This window comes from Athene noctua, chromosome 1, assembly GCF_965140245.1.
Source record: "Athene noctua chromosome 1, bAthNoc1.hap1.1, whole genome shotgun sequence".
Lineage (NCBI taxonomy): Eukaryota > Metazoa > Chordata > Aves > Strigiformes > Strigidae > Athene > Athene noctua.
The window spans coordinates 62,024,556-62,038,735 of record NC_134037.1 but is presented as its reverse complement, the minus strand read 5'-3'; the positions used below and the strand labels follow the sequence as shown (position 1 = coordinate 62,038,735).

Genomic DNA, 14,180 nt, shown 5'->3' with positions numbered 1-14,180 from the left:
TGAAGGGACTGAACCCCATGGGAGGGACCCACACTGGAGCAGTTCGTGAAGAACTGTAGCCTGTGGGAAGGACTCATGTTGGAGAAGTTCCTGGAGGACTGTCTGCTGTGGGAGGGACCCACGCTGGAGCATGGAAAGAGTGTGAGGAGTCCTCCCTCCTGAAGAGGAAGGAGCGTCAGAGACAATGTGTGATGAACTGACTGCAACCCCCAGGCCCCCTGTGCCTCTGGTGGGGAGGAGGTAGAGAAATAGGGAGTAAACTTAAGCCTGTGAAGAAGGGAGGGGTAGGGGAAGGTGGAAGGTGTTCTAAGATTTGGGTTTATGTCTTGTTATCCTACTCTGATTTGATTGCTAATAAATTGATTTTCCCAAGTCGAGTCTGTTTTGCCTGTGATGGTAATTGCTGAACAATTTCCCTGTCCTTACCTCGACCCACGAGCCTTTTGTTATATTCTCTTCCCTGTCCAGCTGAGGAGGGGAGTGATAGAGCAGCTTTGGTGGGTACCTGGCATCCAGCCAGGGTCAGTGCACCACAGCAGGTGATTTGTAAACCTTAACTATATAATCTTTATTAAATTTAGGTTAATCTTTGGGATTTTAAAAGTAATTTCAAGATTAAATTTAATATTTATGACCTTGTTACTTAGTGGAGCTTTAATTTCTTTTCTGGGAGTTCAGTGTGGGATATTCATATATTTCTTTTTATAATGAACATTTAAGATTATCTTTTATAAATGAAAGTGGACATGTAGTCAGGAAATTTTTATCAGGCTAGCATGATTTATCACTGATCTTTTAGAAGTATGTTGAAAATGAATGTGTGAGCTTTCTAGGTGTGTTTAAGCTGAAGTTAATAACATAGTGAAGCTTATGGGAAAAGATAATACAAACAGTGAATTGTTGATTTTTGTTTTTCTGTGGAATGTAAATGATTCCCAAATACCTTCTCAGCAACTGACCAAATTGGATTGACCCAAAATACAGTTAGCAGTTAGACAAAATAACCATCCAGACTTAAAATTCCTTCTGTCTTCCTAGCTTACAATTCCAGCTCTTGCTAGGGTGTTTGTTTCTGATGGACTACCTGATTTTTCTTTTTGTGAAATTGCTTACTGAGGCTGACTTGATGGCCGCTGCCACCGCCACAGGTGTGGCAGGTCATGGCTCTGGTTGGTGCTGCCCCTCAGCACAATCTGCTGCTTGTCCCTGTCTGTCTCTTCTGGGCCACATCCCGATGGCAGCATTGTTTGAAGGGAGGAGATGCTCGCTGTGTTGTGTGCGAGTCTCTAAGCCCACCTCAGGCTGTTGAGGTTGGACTAGTCCGATGTATTGCTTTGATTGCTGCTGCTTCCACCACTTTTTTCTGAAGCATGATATTAGAAATCTAAGATAAACATATAGGTACTGCAAGGTCCAAGAGCATTTGAATGTCAGCTCTGTGTGCTTCCAGCGGGGAGATTGAACAGAAGTGCACAAATCACTGTTTGTGGCATGGTGCGTATGTTGGTAGGTATGCACAAATTCCAGTGGCAGCGTAGTATTGAAGATAAATTGCAGGTTATACATCAGATGTAGCTAAAGAAACGAGGCAGTGATACGTAATGGGACAGTGGTTGGTAGTGAAGTACCTTTTTATTGAGTTTTGGAGGAAGTTACAAATGCCTGGTTTGAGATTTCTGACTTGTCATTTGTAGGATATTAGCAGACTGTTGTAAAAATGTTAGGAAACGAATATGAATGTATATTTGAGTTCAGCTTCTGAACCTCACTGGAATGTACTAAACACTCATCAAGCTGATCCACTTTCTTCCCTGAACAGTGCTCTTACATTAATGTGGAGAGTGGCCCAACAGCTGAGTTAGGGTGCTACCAAATCCTGACCTACGATGTACCTCTGTCAGATGTGGTTTTATGTTTGAGTAGTTAAAGACTGATTTAAAATGTATACAGTTTTGAATAAATGACTGGGAACAAAATATCACTGCAGGTTTCACCCACCCACCATCTCTTCTGGTGTTTTCCACAGAGCATGTTACACTAGGTTTGTCTCTTTGTACCCAGAGTTACCAAAATAGCACACAGGCAACTGACTATTAAAAGAGAGAAGGGGGGATCCAAACTCACTCATGTTTTAAGTCATCAGGAGTACTCTGCAGGGGGTTTAAAATGCTTAGTTTGTCGCATCGTGTTATACCGGATAAATTCCTACAGCATTGGTTTTTACTTTACTTGGCTTGAAATGTCGCGATATGTTGGTAAGAAGCCATGCTGTGCTCCATAAGGAGAAGCCATTGGTTTAAGCAGTTGTTACAGGGTGGATTTTATAGTGGGTTGATAATCCGTGGTGATAATTTTTGTTCATGTGAATGTGATAAATGGACACTTGCCTGTTCTGTGGATGCAGCTGTGATGTGCTATGCACAGGGAGTTTTGGATTGCTTGCTGTGTATTAACAGGCATGTTGTTATTGCTAATCAGAACCCTGATAACTAAAATTAATAGTGAGCACAAAGATGAACAATTAAGGACATTCATCTTCCAAATGAGACTACACAATTCATTGGTAGTTTAAATTTATATACTGAGGGCACTTAAACCATTAAAAAGGGTAATGGGTGCCCTGCAGGCATGTGCTTCAAAGCCATATGTCATTTTGGTGCTGGGACAGCAGACAGTGATAACTTCCCTTTAAGGGAAACTGCTATTCATTTATCAGTTAAATGTCGAAAAAAATGTACATTTTTGCTGTAGAGTGATCATAGCAGTGTATTGTAAGTTAAATCAAACCCCAAGATTTATGTTCTAAGACTTTCAGGCTTTATCATGATAGATGTTAATTAGAAAAGTCTCTCAGTGGTAATAGGGCATTGGAGTTGGGACTTTTAAAGGCATAAATGTTTTTTTGATGCACAAATACGTATCTTCTTGTGCCTTGCAGTCTTTTACAGTGACACTGATGTAATAACCGACTTAGTACAGAGTGTAAAATGTTGGTACACTTTTGTTGATGTTGATGCTGTGCTTGTGTTGTCATAGGGTAATACCTGAGAACGTTTTGCTAACATGGAGCTGAATATGAAGCTTTAAATTTTATGGTACAAGGATTTGGCAGAAATTTTGCTGTAGTGTACAGTTTAGTTGGTTGTTTTTTTTGTTTTGTTTTGTTTTGTTTTCCCCTGGTATTTTTTCCCCTTGCCAGCCAAAACTGGTTAACAATAGGTTCTGGGTGTGCCTGGGAATGAGTATCTGTCAATGGTTTTTGGTGAGTAGAATTAGCTAAAACTTGTTTTTGCCATTTATTCAAAATGACAAATACTTATGCAGAACTGTGGAAATTATTTGAGTTGTCTCTAATTGAAGATGAAACAGCATCAGTTTGGAACACAGTCTCGGTTTGCTGATGAAATTTAGTAAAAGGAACTTCCCCTTCCCCAAATATGAACACTGTTTTTGCAAACTCTGACTGTTACGTGACATTTGAATATTCCTTTTTGGGTAGTAAAAAAATATTTTTATCCTCTATTTGGTGACATACATGCCCATTCCTCCTTTCCTTATTCTCTAGCCTGTCTTAGTTCCAGGCTGTGTATGTCTGGTACAGAGGGCAGAAATGAGCACAGACTGTGGTTCTTCATGGTCTTCCATCTCCCCTTTCCCACCTCCAGCCTGTTCTCCTTCAGGGAGTCCTGTGGGCTGCTGAGAGCATGGCAGGCATGGGAGGGTGTTCACTGTTGATGCAATGGTGGTGACTCATGACACCACAACTTATCATAAGGGTTTTTTGTTTGTTCTTGGGACTTACAGTACTTGTCCCATATTTTGTAATCAAAAAGTTAGACTGAGGCCAACACAAATGCTTCTGTTATTCTGCAGGTGTCTTCTTAGCAATAGGTCTTGCCTTTTATTTTTGAGGAGGAGGAGTGAACTCGAGGACTGTGTGCCATGAATGGAGATAACAGATGCTGCAGAGTTGTATGCATCACATACGTATTTTCTTCAATTTCGGCTCTACTTTTTCTTCAGCCAGGCTCTTTTGATTCCTTTGTTTCTTCTTTCTTAAATCTTGATCTCTTTCTGTGATCATCATGTTTTCTTCTCTCTTTTTCCCAGCCTACTTAAGTGCCTTGAGTGAATAATGTAAATAAAAAACTTAGTGAATGAAACCAGGCAGACATTATTTTGTTGTGTCTGTGTTGTGTGTCCGTGTGTGTGTCCCGTTCCCGCCGCCCCCTGCCCCCCCCCATCTTTTACGTTCTTCCCCATTTTCTTTCTTTTCTTTCTTCCTCTCACTTCTCACAACTTTGGTTGTAAGGTCTTCATATCCATTGTTTGTGTGATCCTGAAAAAGTGCCTTTAATTTGTGTTCTGTTATGCTAGACTGTTTTAATAAAGCAAGATTATCCAATTCATTCTGCAGCAATTATTTAATTTCTAAGTAATTTTAATTATTTTCTCTGACTGCTTTTGTTTTGTGCACAGTATTTATCCTTGTTGGTGTTTGGACTACTTATGCTTTCAGTGCATCAGAACTGTTGATTTACACCTTTGATTTTTGAGCCTAGTCCATTATTTTCTGTTTCCTCCTTGGTTTAGATAGCCCGTTGCTTTTTTGTCACACAGACATTGGCCTGGGTTTCACTTGGACTAAGGGATTCTGCCTGTGATTTCCTGCTCTGACAGAAGGGGTTCTTGGGGGAAATAGGTTATGTGAAGCAGAGACTTTTTAAAAAAGAGTGGAATGATGGGTGAGCTGCTTGTGGGTTTTAGCTTTGCAGAGGCAAGCCTGTGAACCCTGCAACAGGCTGCATGGGCTCCATATTTGTGGTGTGCCCTGGAGGGACACCTCTGCTTGACTCTTGGACGAGCCCTGCTTTTAAATTAACTAATAACAACTCTTTCTTCCCTAGGGGGATGTACATTCGATGATGGTCCTGGACCCTGTGACTACCACCAAGACTTGTATGATGACTTCGACTGGGTGCATGTCAGTGCTCAAGAGCCTCACTATTTGCCGCCTGAGATGCCTCAAGGTGAGAAACTCCACAGATACTGAAGGGATAGGCTTATTGAAAAACACAGAGCCTCACTGTATAGGGCCTGAAGGCCATACTCTGTGATCTCCACTTTAACCTTGATATTGGAGGTAATAAAAAGAAACAAAAGTAAATAGTCGTGGTAATTGAGAAACCTTCTTAGATCAAAATTCTCTCTAAAGGAGGGACATAAGGAAGGGAGAAAGGAAGACGTAACCTCTTTATTCTGTGTGGAATTCCTGTTGACTAGCAGTGAAATTCTGCATCTTAAATGACAGCTAATGTATCGATTGAATTATTCACGTATGCATTAGAAGAAATGGTGAAGAAAAGGATACATGCAGAAACCCATACACTGGTTCCTTTCCTCCCCTCCCCACAACTGCTCATCATCTGAAGGTAATCAGAAAAGCTTTGATTTATGGAAATATTGCTGTTGTTAATTACTATTTAGAACAGGTAATGAATAACTGAAGAGGTACAGCCTACATGACCTTGCCTGCTCACCTTTGATGAACAGCTTAATCGGCGCTTCCCAGACAGCATGATATGCTGAGAAAATGAAAGCATTTGAAATTCAGCTACATTTTCCAATTAATAATACATTAAGTAATTAATCATGCAGAGGAGGAGAAAAGGTCATGGCTATTTTATTTGTATCTAAAAGGTTTTGTGAAGCGAGGTACGTGTGAGGAAGGAGTGGGAAATGTTGCCACACAGAAGTAACCTAACCTCAGCACCATTCCTTCCCCTGCTTTTTATATATTGTTGTGCATTATTAATGGTGGTTAGTGTATGTAATTGTACTTAACTGCTAACTAGCCGAGTTCCCCCTGCTTTGGAGTCACTGGTATGAGCAACTGTTACTATGCCCATGTCTTACTAAATAGGTTAATTAAGGAAGATCCACACCTCATTTAATGGACTGCTTAGCACTTCAAGTTTGCATATGGAAGAATAAATTTAAGCCCTGAAGCCTTGACATTCATGATGGTCTTGTGTTAACAAATTCAAAAGAACATCTCCCCTAGGAAGGCCAAAATTAGTTACTTTGCAGTTTGTGTTTTCCAGTCTACATGGTTTGTTAAAATGGTTGGAGGTATGTTAATTGTGGTAGAAGCACCATTTTGTAAAAAATTTCATATTCTCAGACCTTGGATACACCTGGTATTGGAAGAACAGCAATTTGAGGAATTTTATTTTAAATTAATCTAAATGACAAGATAGCGGCTTTGTGCTTCTCCCAAATAACATAGCTGTCATCCTTACGTGGTTTTCAGAGTTAAATGACACAGGGCGCTCTGACTTTGGCAACTGACTTCTTTCTGTTCAGTTCTGCTGCAGACTGCAGACCCTCTTCTTCAAAGTGTAGCATCTAGAGGAAGTTCTTTTTTCACATCTGTATGTGAAATTGTGGCTGCTCAGTAAAATCTATCAGAATAAAGGAATGTTTCAGAGATAGTCCAAAACAGATACAGAAGAAGCTCTTATTTTTTTCCTTCCTCTGGTTTCAATTCTAGACGGCTTGAACCACTGTTTAAAAGTCTGATGTTTGGTAATTGAGATCCAGACTAAAAGTGAGCAGCCTTATCTGATGAGCTGCCCTTCGGAATCTGAAGACTGAACTTCTTAAGATCTGTGCTGTATCTAAATACTTAATCTCTTTTGTGTTTGAAATAGCATGATTTTAAATTAAGTCTAAGAATATAACACAGTTTTAAAATGAGTGCTAAATTGGTGAGTCTGCGGGAAGTGGAGCAGCAAGGGGTTCAAGGGAAAAGCAGAGGGGAAATAACTATGCAATCATCTGCCATGCAGTTTTTTAACATTGCTGACCCTGCCTGATTGCTATTGAAATTGTAGGTTAGAAAGCAGTCCACTGCTTGTGAAGAAGTTATCCAAGTAGAGTAAGATGTGGTAATGAAGGTATAGGTAAAATTAAACTACTGCTGTTTTCACTTTGAAAAATGCTGGGTTTTCTAACCTGTAGAAGCCAGGGATCTCCTAGGAATCAGTCAGCTCACTTTTTCCTGCTCAGTCAGAGAATGAGAGAAGGGTACCCAGAAAAACTGAGCAGCACAGAAGCTGAAGTGCTAGGGTAGGGACTGTTTTCTCTCCATCTCTTCTTCTGAGGCTCTGTAATCCTTCAGCTACACACAAAGCTGCTTAATGCATGTATTGACGTTCTCTCAGTGGAGTGTACGTTCTCTTGTTGTAGTGTTTGAAGCCCTTGTCTCTTACATGTCTTTGGAATCCAGTACAGCTTTGTCCTGGAAGGAGCACTGTTTTCCAGTATGTTAAAAGGATAATATCCTTACACTGAGTATGCAGCTTTCAGGGTTCTAACTTTACCTGATTCACCCAGAAGCATTGTAGTCTTAAAGGGTTATACACAATTTTCAAATGTCAATTTTTAGTCTTCAGTTGATCAGAAAGTCTTATTTATTTAAAAAAAAAAAAAAAAAGAAAAAAAAGAGAGAAAAGGACATATACAAAACAGGAAAAGGGAAAAAATTGAAAAATTACTTCATGTTTTAGTTTTGATTCAAGGGAGGTGTTTAACTCAGTGTTCTGTTTTGGAGAAGGATAAGTCATGGGAAACTTTAGACCTAATGGTACATGCTTCGGAGTGCTATACAAATGTAAAAACTTGTCCTAATGGAAAGCAGATATAGCAATAGTAAACACTATTGGTAAGACAACTGTAATCACCTCTGAGTAATTAGTGCAACCAGAATTTTTTTACAGTGACCTACATTGTATTTCTCAAATTATGAGTGGAGGCAAAAGCCACTTATCGTCTGTTATGGGAAAAATAAATGCAGTACATAATTATTAATTTTGAAGTAAAGTGAACACTAAGAGTAGGTGCTTGTGTACAGCTTTAAATGCCAACTTGTAAATTGTTTGAACTGCAGCTTACATGATAAAACCTTTGGATTACTTATTGAAACATTGGAAAACACCTGATGTCCAACATTAGGTTTTTAAGAGCATATAAAAGCGACTGTGCTAGATGAAGCTAAAGGTCTGCTGGTTTTGAGAGTAGCTATTAGCAGCTGCCTAGGGAAGAATGTGGAGGTAGGAGGGATAAGTGCTGATCATGCCCTGAATGCTCTCCCAGTTTCCAGCTGTTTGGCATTTAGGAATGTTCTGGGCTAGAAATTGTCTTTTATTTGTGATGTTCTTAATGAATTCCCAAATTTTGCTCTCTCAGCATTGTCTTACTGTGTGTGGAATCCTTGCAGCCTTCTAGTATCTACTATGTCCTACAAGAGTGCCGGCTTTTGTTACAAATCATGGGAAGATGCAACTCTTCTTCTTGTTTTGAACTTGCACATGACTTCCATTTGATAAATGTTGGCCTTTTCAGCAAGCAAAGCTGATTCCTAATGATCACCTCCAACCCATTCAGTTTTTTACGTACCTTTTATATAAAATACACACCTTTCTCCTTACATTGTTCTAGGTTGAATGGTCCAAGACAATTGAGTTGTTCCTTATGTAGTAATGGCTTCACAACTGTGGATTTGCATTTCGTGTGAGGCAAGGTTGGTAACCTAAGTGTTACATTTTTGTAGAGATGGTGACAAAGACGAAGTCAGAGCATTTACCTGATGGTCTTTGTACCTTTGAAGAAAGGCATATTCTATATGTTGAAGCAAACCCTTTAGAGCATGCATTATGTTCTTAGGTGTATGATTTTTATACATTATACTATGCAAGATAGGAATTGGAGAATGCTATTAAGATGAAATCCAATTTTGGCTGTGGATTTTTTCCAATTATTTTAGGGGACTATTCATTTTGTGTAGGTAACTTCGTTTTGCAGGTGACAAAGTAAATAATAGTGCTTTCTTATATCACTGAGGATATGCAAAGGGGTGATTTTATCCATATTAATAATACATTTACAGATGTTTTTACCCTTAGATAGAAAAGATAGTTTATTTACCCTGTTTGGTTTGCTAGTTAAAAGCAGCATTATTCTGAGGTTATGCAGGGTCAGGGCATGAGAGCCTATAATGGGCTGTGTGACAGGTCTTAATGAAGGGCTTTTTTTAATGTAAGAGCTATTACCCTCCTGGATACAAATGCAATTTGAAGAATATCTAAATTACAGTGGACAGTAGTGATGTGCTGAGATGGACATCTTGTTTCCGATCTCAGATGGATAATGTTCCTGGATTGGATGTGTGCTAATATTTTTTAATTAGTTTTCTAGAAATCTGAGGAAAATAGATTAACAGTAGTAGGGTAAGTCCTTAGTTGCACTTGTCATCCAGCATGACTAAAGGAGAACAGTTTAAATCTCTAAAGATGTTCTTCAGTATTAGAGTGTGTTTTGCAAATGCAAACTTTATTCTTTACAGTTAAGAGTATTGCAGAAATTAGGTTTTTTACTTTGCAGAAATTACATATGACATACTACATTGCATGTTGCCCTGTTTTAAAGAATAGAAATTCGCTAGTCTGAAAAAAGGAAAACAAACACAACAGTCCCGAAAAGTAAAACATTACGTATTTTGGTTTAGGCTGATGTTTTGGGGTCCCCAGTGGAAGACTGCACAGTTATTTCAGAATGGAGAACGTACATAGTGAAAGACAATGGAGATGGAAGGAAGTGTGTTGACAAGTAATCTTAGACCACACTTCCATGGTAATTTCTTTTATATGGGTTTTAGGCAGAATGTCTCTGGCTACTTATTCCCATGCTCTGTCATTCCGAGAGGCATTTTCACATTGCTGCCTCCTCCTAGTGTCTTCTGATGTGCATGTGATTGTGAACTGGTGTGGATTGCATATAATAATGGGGGGTGGGGGAGTATGCAACATGTGTTGGCTTGTTAAGCCAGTTCATTGTGCAGCTGTAAAAAGAGTTGTTACTTTGGTGCAGCCAATGAAGACCATGGGAGCTGGTGGTGTGAGTGGGTACAGGTGTTGTATAAACCTCTGGGGTGCATAAAAGAAATATGAAAATTACACCCTTAGATTTGTGTGCAACTTTAACTTTCCCGTAAAGTAGCATTGAGTATTTGTTGTGATCTGGAAGGTCAGTTGTGTGCTATATGTTCTGCCTTGTACAGAAAGGAAATAGCTTTTGTGTCACCTGTGTGACCCAAAATGAATTTCAGCCCAGGACTAACATAAGTGTTTATGAAGTGTATAAATGAGAGAGGGGAGCTAGAAGGTCATGAAATTTGTGTTTTAATATACATCTCATATGAATGTGACTGAGGAAGGAAAGCTGCAATGTAGAGGTCATATACATGAGACTTTTGGCCTTTTACTTCTCTTAAACCTGAATTTTTCTCCTCTAGAAATGAAACCACTAACCCATGAATAAATTTAAATTATGTGGATGTGTATGGGTATAGTCAGACAGAAGTTAATCGGGAAGCAGTGTCTGGCAAAAGCTGGGTATTTCTTGAGGCATGGGCAGGACAAAAGCTTGGCAAGCAGCAGGAGAGCCCTCACCATGTCCTGGGTTACTAAGCTTTTCCACAGAGATCCTGCACCACACATTACGTTCCAGCTTGTTGTTTTGCACTACAGAAGGATGAAGTTCAAACAGAATACTTTCTGGGTCTCTTTATTTTAATAGATAAAATAAGAAAGTTTACCAGACCACAGAGTGGTTGAGAACTGACTTTTCAAGGTTTTGCTGCTGTATGGCTCGCACTGCCAGCTTAAAGGTAATAGATCAGAGAAACTATTCACAAGGGAATTTATTGACTAGTCCATGGATTGGCAAATGCAATTCAGGAAGGTAGTGGTTTTCAAGTTTGATCATTGAAAGCTTATCTGGGTCATTACACGATGAAATAAATTGCAAAAGCTTGGATCTGTGTTTGAGGCTCTTAAGAAATTCTGGTTGTTTCTCCTTTTGCATGTGATGGGATAGATATCTTTTATGTAAGGTGACTAAGAGAATTTCTTTTTTTTCCTTAGATACTGCAGTCTTCATACACTCCTTGGCCCTAAAAGCTGACTGATAAATTGCTTCCTGTTTTACTTGTCAATATACTACAGAGCTGAATTTATTTGAAATACTTTCTTATTGCAAAAAACATTTTACTATTCTTACTTCATAAGCCTTGTGGTTGGTTTCTTGTCTGTATTATTTGTTAGTAGCTTCTTTAATAGGAAGAAGCCTTCCTTGTTAGAGCAGTGCAATTAATGTCTACCTGAAGAACACCTGTAAACATCCTGATCCCATTTGGCTCGCTGAGTACAGTGCATTAATCAATCTATTGACTAATTCCAAGGATTCCCTGTTGTTCTCAAGCACACTTCACTAAAGCAGCGAAGGCTTTATAGTTAATGCAGTGTAGCGCTTTTGTACATGTAGAAAAGCCATTTTTTTAATTGGGAAATTTAGGCATGGGATTAATAGAAGTAAGGTTTTTGTAGTAATAGAAATGACTTTCACATGAGTAACGTCTATGTGTTGGTTTTTCATTCATTGACACAGATGGATTTCTTCTGTTTCATTTGGGTGAAAGACAACATTTAAAAAGGATTACTTGCTGTATTTGCACAAAATATACCTCACCTTGAAGGCCAGCTGCTATACCTGCTTATGTAGAGTAATATTTGGTTGGTTGGTTGTGCTTTTTTTCTTTCTTTAAACTTATAATACTGTTTTGTTCAGCCATTGTTCAACCTCTCCCATGCAATATGGATTTCCAAAAACCCTCATTTGTTCTTGAATAGCTTATCGTTTTACTGGCTAGTGTGGGTCAAATGAGTTTGTTTTACTGATGTCAATTACATCTTAGAAAATCTGTCAGATTGTTATTTTGAGTGTAGCATAAACAAACTCCAGTGAAAGTTGTGTAAAACGCTGCCGTCTGAGAAACTGTTTCTTCTCTTTCTTCGTTTCTTCTTTTTTTACTTGTTCAGCATATTAGTTTATTACTCTGAATCTGGAGTAGTAAATTAAAGCAAGGTGAGAAATCTGCTTGCTATAGAGGTCCAAAGTAGGAGGTCAATCTTGGGCACATCTACCTTTGCCATGCTGGTACCATCAGAGCATTCATAAGGGTATTTTTGCTCGTGATGCAGCCTTCTGTTTCATGGTGCAGCTTTCTAGCTTCCAATATCTGTATCGTGAGATGTTCAAATGGTATTGGCCATCACTGTAGCACTTTTGGGGGAAGGGGAGTGACCAATTTTTGTCAGCTCTTGCCATTGTTTGTCAGGAGCCCAGTCTGTAAGTGGAAACATTTCATTGCTTATATGAACTCAGCTGCAGCTTGGGGAACTGAATGTCAGTAAGAGGCATTACCTGAAGCTGCTATTTTGGTAGCATTGTGAAGGGTGAACAAAAAGCAAAATGGTACTGTGCTAGCCTTTCGGAGTTGCAGGGAAAACAAGGTTTGAATAGCACCTTGGTAGCCTGGAAGGTATTCCAGATTGAGGCATTTAGTGTTCAGAGGGTGCAAGGCTGGAAGCTTGCACACTGAGGAGTAGTGCTTGTTTGATTTCTCACTGCTTCCCTGCATTGAAAGGAATAAGCCAGCTCTGCTTTTCAGTACCTGCATCTGCCTGTTGTGCTGTTGTCCCACCATCACTTTAACTCTCAGCCTGCTTGTGTGTGTGTATGTTATATATGTATATACAGGTTTTTTTTCCCTGTCCTGAAAACTCTAGTTTGCCTTGCCTTCAAATTTTCTGGCTATCTTAGAGTGTAGTGGAGGTCCAGACCTGAGCTAAGGTACTGCTGCTTCTCATGTGGCTTTGTTTGGCTCAGAGCATGGGCACAGCTCGCAGCGTTCCTGCCCACAGAGCATGGCATGGGGTCAGCACATCTGGTGACTTTGTACCCTCTGTTTGTCACCCTTTGGCTGGACCCTTTCACAGAAAAGAGAAAAAGCAGACAACCAGTGTATGTGAACTTATTTTATATTTACATGGTTGCTTCAATTAGCTGTAAGTGTAGGTGGCTTTCCCTTCCCGTCTGTTCTGTTCTTTAGCTTTGACATTTCTGTAGGTTGCCCTGACTGGAAACCTTATTGCTCTGCTTTTCACTCCCACTCACCTGGGTGCAGTTTTTAGCAGTCTAATGAATGCCAGGTTCAAGCAACAGTATAACTACAGACTGTCCTGTAGGAAGTGTAGGAGAAGCCAGGTTAGAAGTAGGGGGCAAAAAAGTAAAATAATTTTACTACTTAAAAGAATGAAAATAAAAACAGGGCCTGGGAACTATTTCGGTGAGGGAGTGAAGGAAAAACACCATGGTGTATGAAAAGGAATGGTGTTCAGGCAAGATGAAAAAAAGCCCTGTAATAGAGTGAGTAATGTACAGTAGTTGCTAATGCAGTTTAGTATTTTTGAAGCAGTAAGCTTCAGAAATACCATGTATTTTCTGTGGTCAAGGTGCTGTGGTAATCCTTTGTACATGGGTGCCTCACCATTTGACAGAATATCTCCCTTTCCCCGTGCTAACTTCCCACTTTTGTCACATCAGCGACGAAGCCTCTTAGTGGAAGTGAAGCTGTGAGATACTTTGAATTCACTACAGAGTAAGGGCATTCCCAATCCCACTTTTAATAAAGGACCTATTACACAACTGGAAACTGATAGCTGAATTACCGACATATCTATAATCTGAGCAGTGACAATCCCAACAGAAGCAGCAATGCTTGTAAAAACAGACGAAAAGCCTTAAAGTAAGATAAGGTGAAATTCAGGAAGCCACATAATAGCAAGAAAACAAAGGGAAAGTGATGCTTTCCTCCACATTTTTTCATGTACAGTGCCTGAAATTTTCCTGTCTGCTTAAATATTGATTTCTGAGCTCTAACCCTTTTGCTGCTCAGTATGGAATTTATGTTCCCTTGTTGTGCTTTTGCTGCAAGTCCGTGCTGATGCAGCAGTCATTGATGTTTGTCAATAGTGACTAAAGCTGTGGTAGTAATAAAACTATATTTTACAGAACAGATTTTGAGTCAACTGAGAAGATTCAAATTTTTTTCTTAGGTTGTGGTGAACTAATGAAATCACTGTATTCAGAAAACAATAAGATTTTTAATTTGGGCATTTCTGTCATTGCTTGTATAGATACTTGTTCAAATTGCTGTTATCAAGCTAATTATGATTAGTAAGGCTTTTTTATCATCCCCTCTCCCCCCCCTATTTTTT

At 39.3% G+C, this 14,180-nt stretch overlaps 1 protein-coding gene across 5 annotated transcripts in view; it reads left to right on the top strand.

The window, feature by feature from the left end:
• Nucleotides 1–14,180, top strand: part of PTPRK (protein tyrosine phosphatase receptor type K) — a 413,815-nt gene that overhangs the window by 85,242 nt on the left and 314,393 nt on the right. For all 5 annotated transcript variants that reach the window (XM_074896287.1, XM_074896286.1, XM_074896285.1 and 2 more), the window contains exon 2: nucleotides 4,908–5,030. In XM_074896287.1, the coding sequence (XP_074752388.1) occupies nucleotides 4,908–5,030 (123 nt within the window). The remainder of the gene's footprint in view (nucleotides 1–4,907; nucleotides 5,031–14,180) is intronic.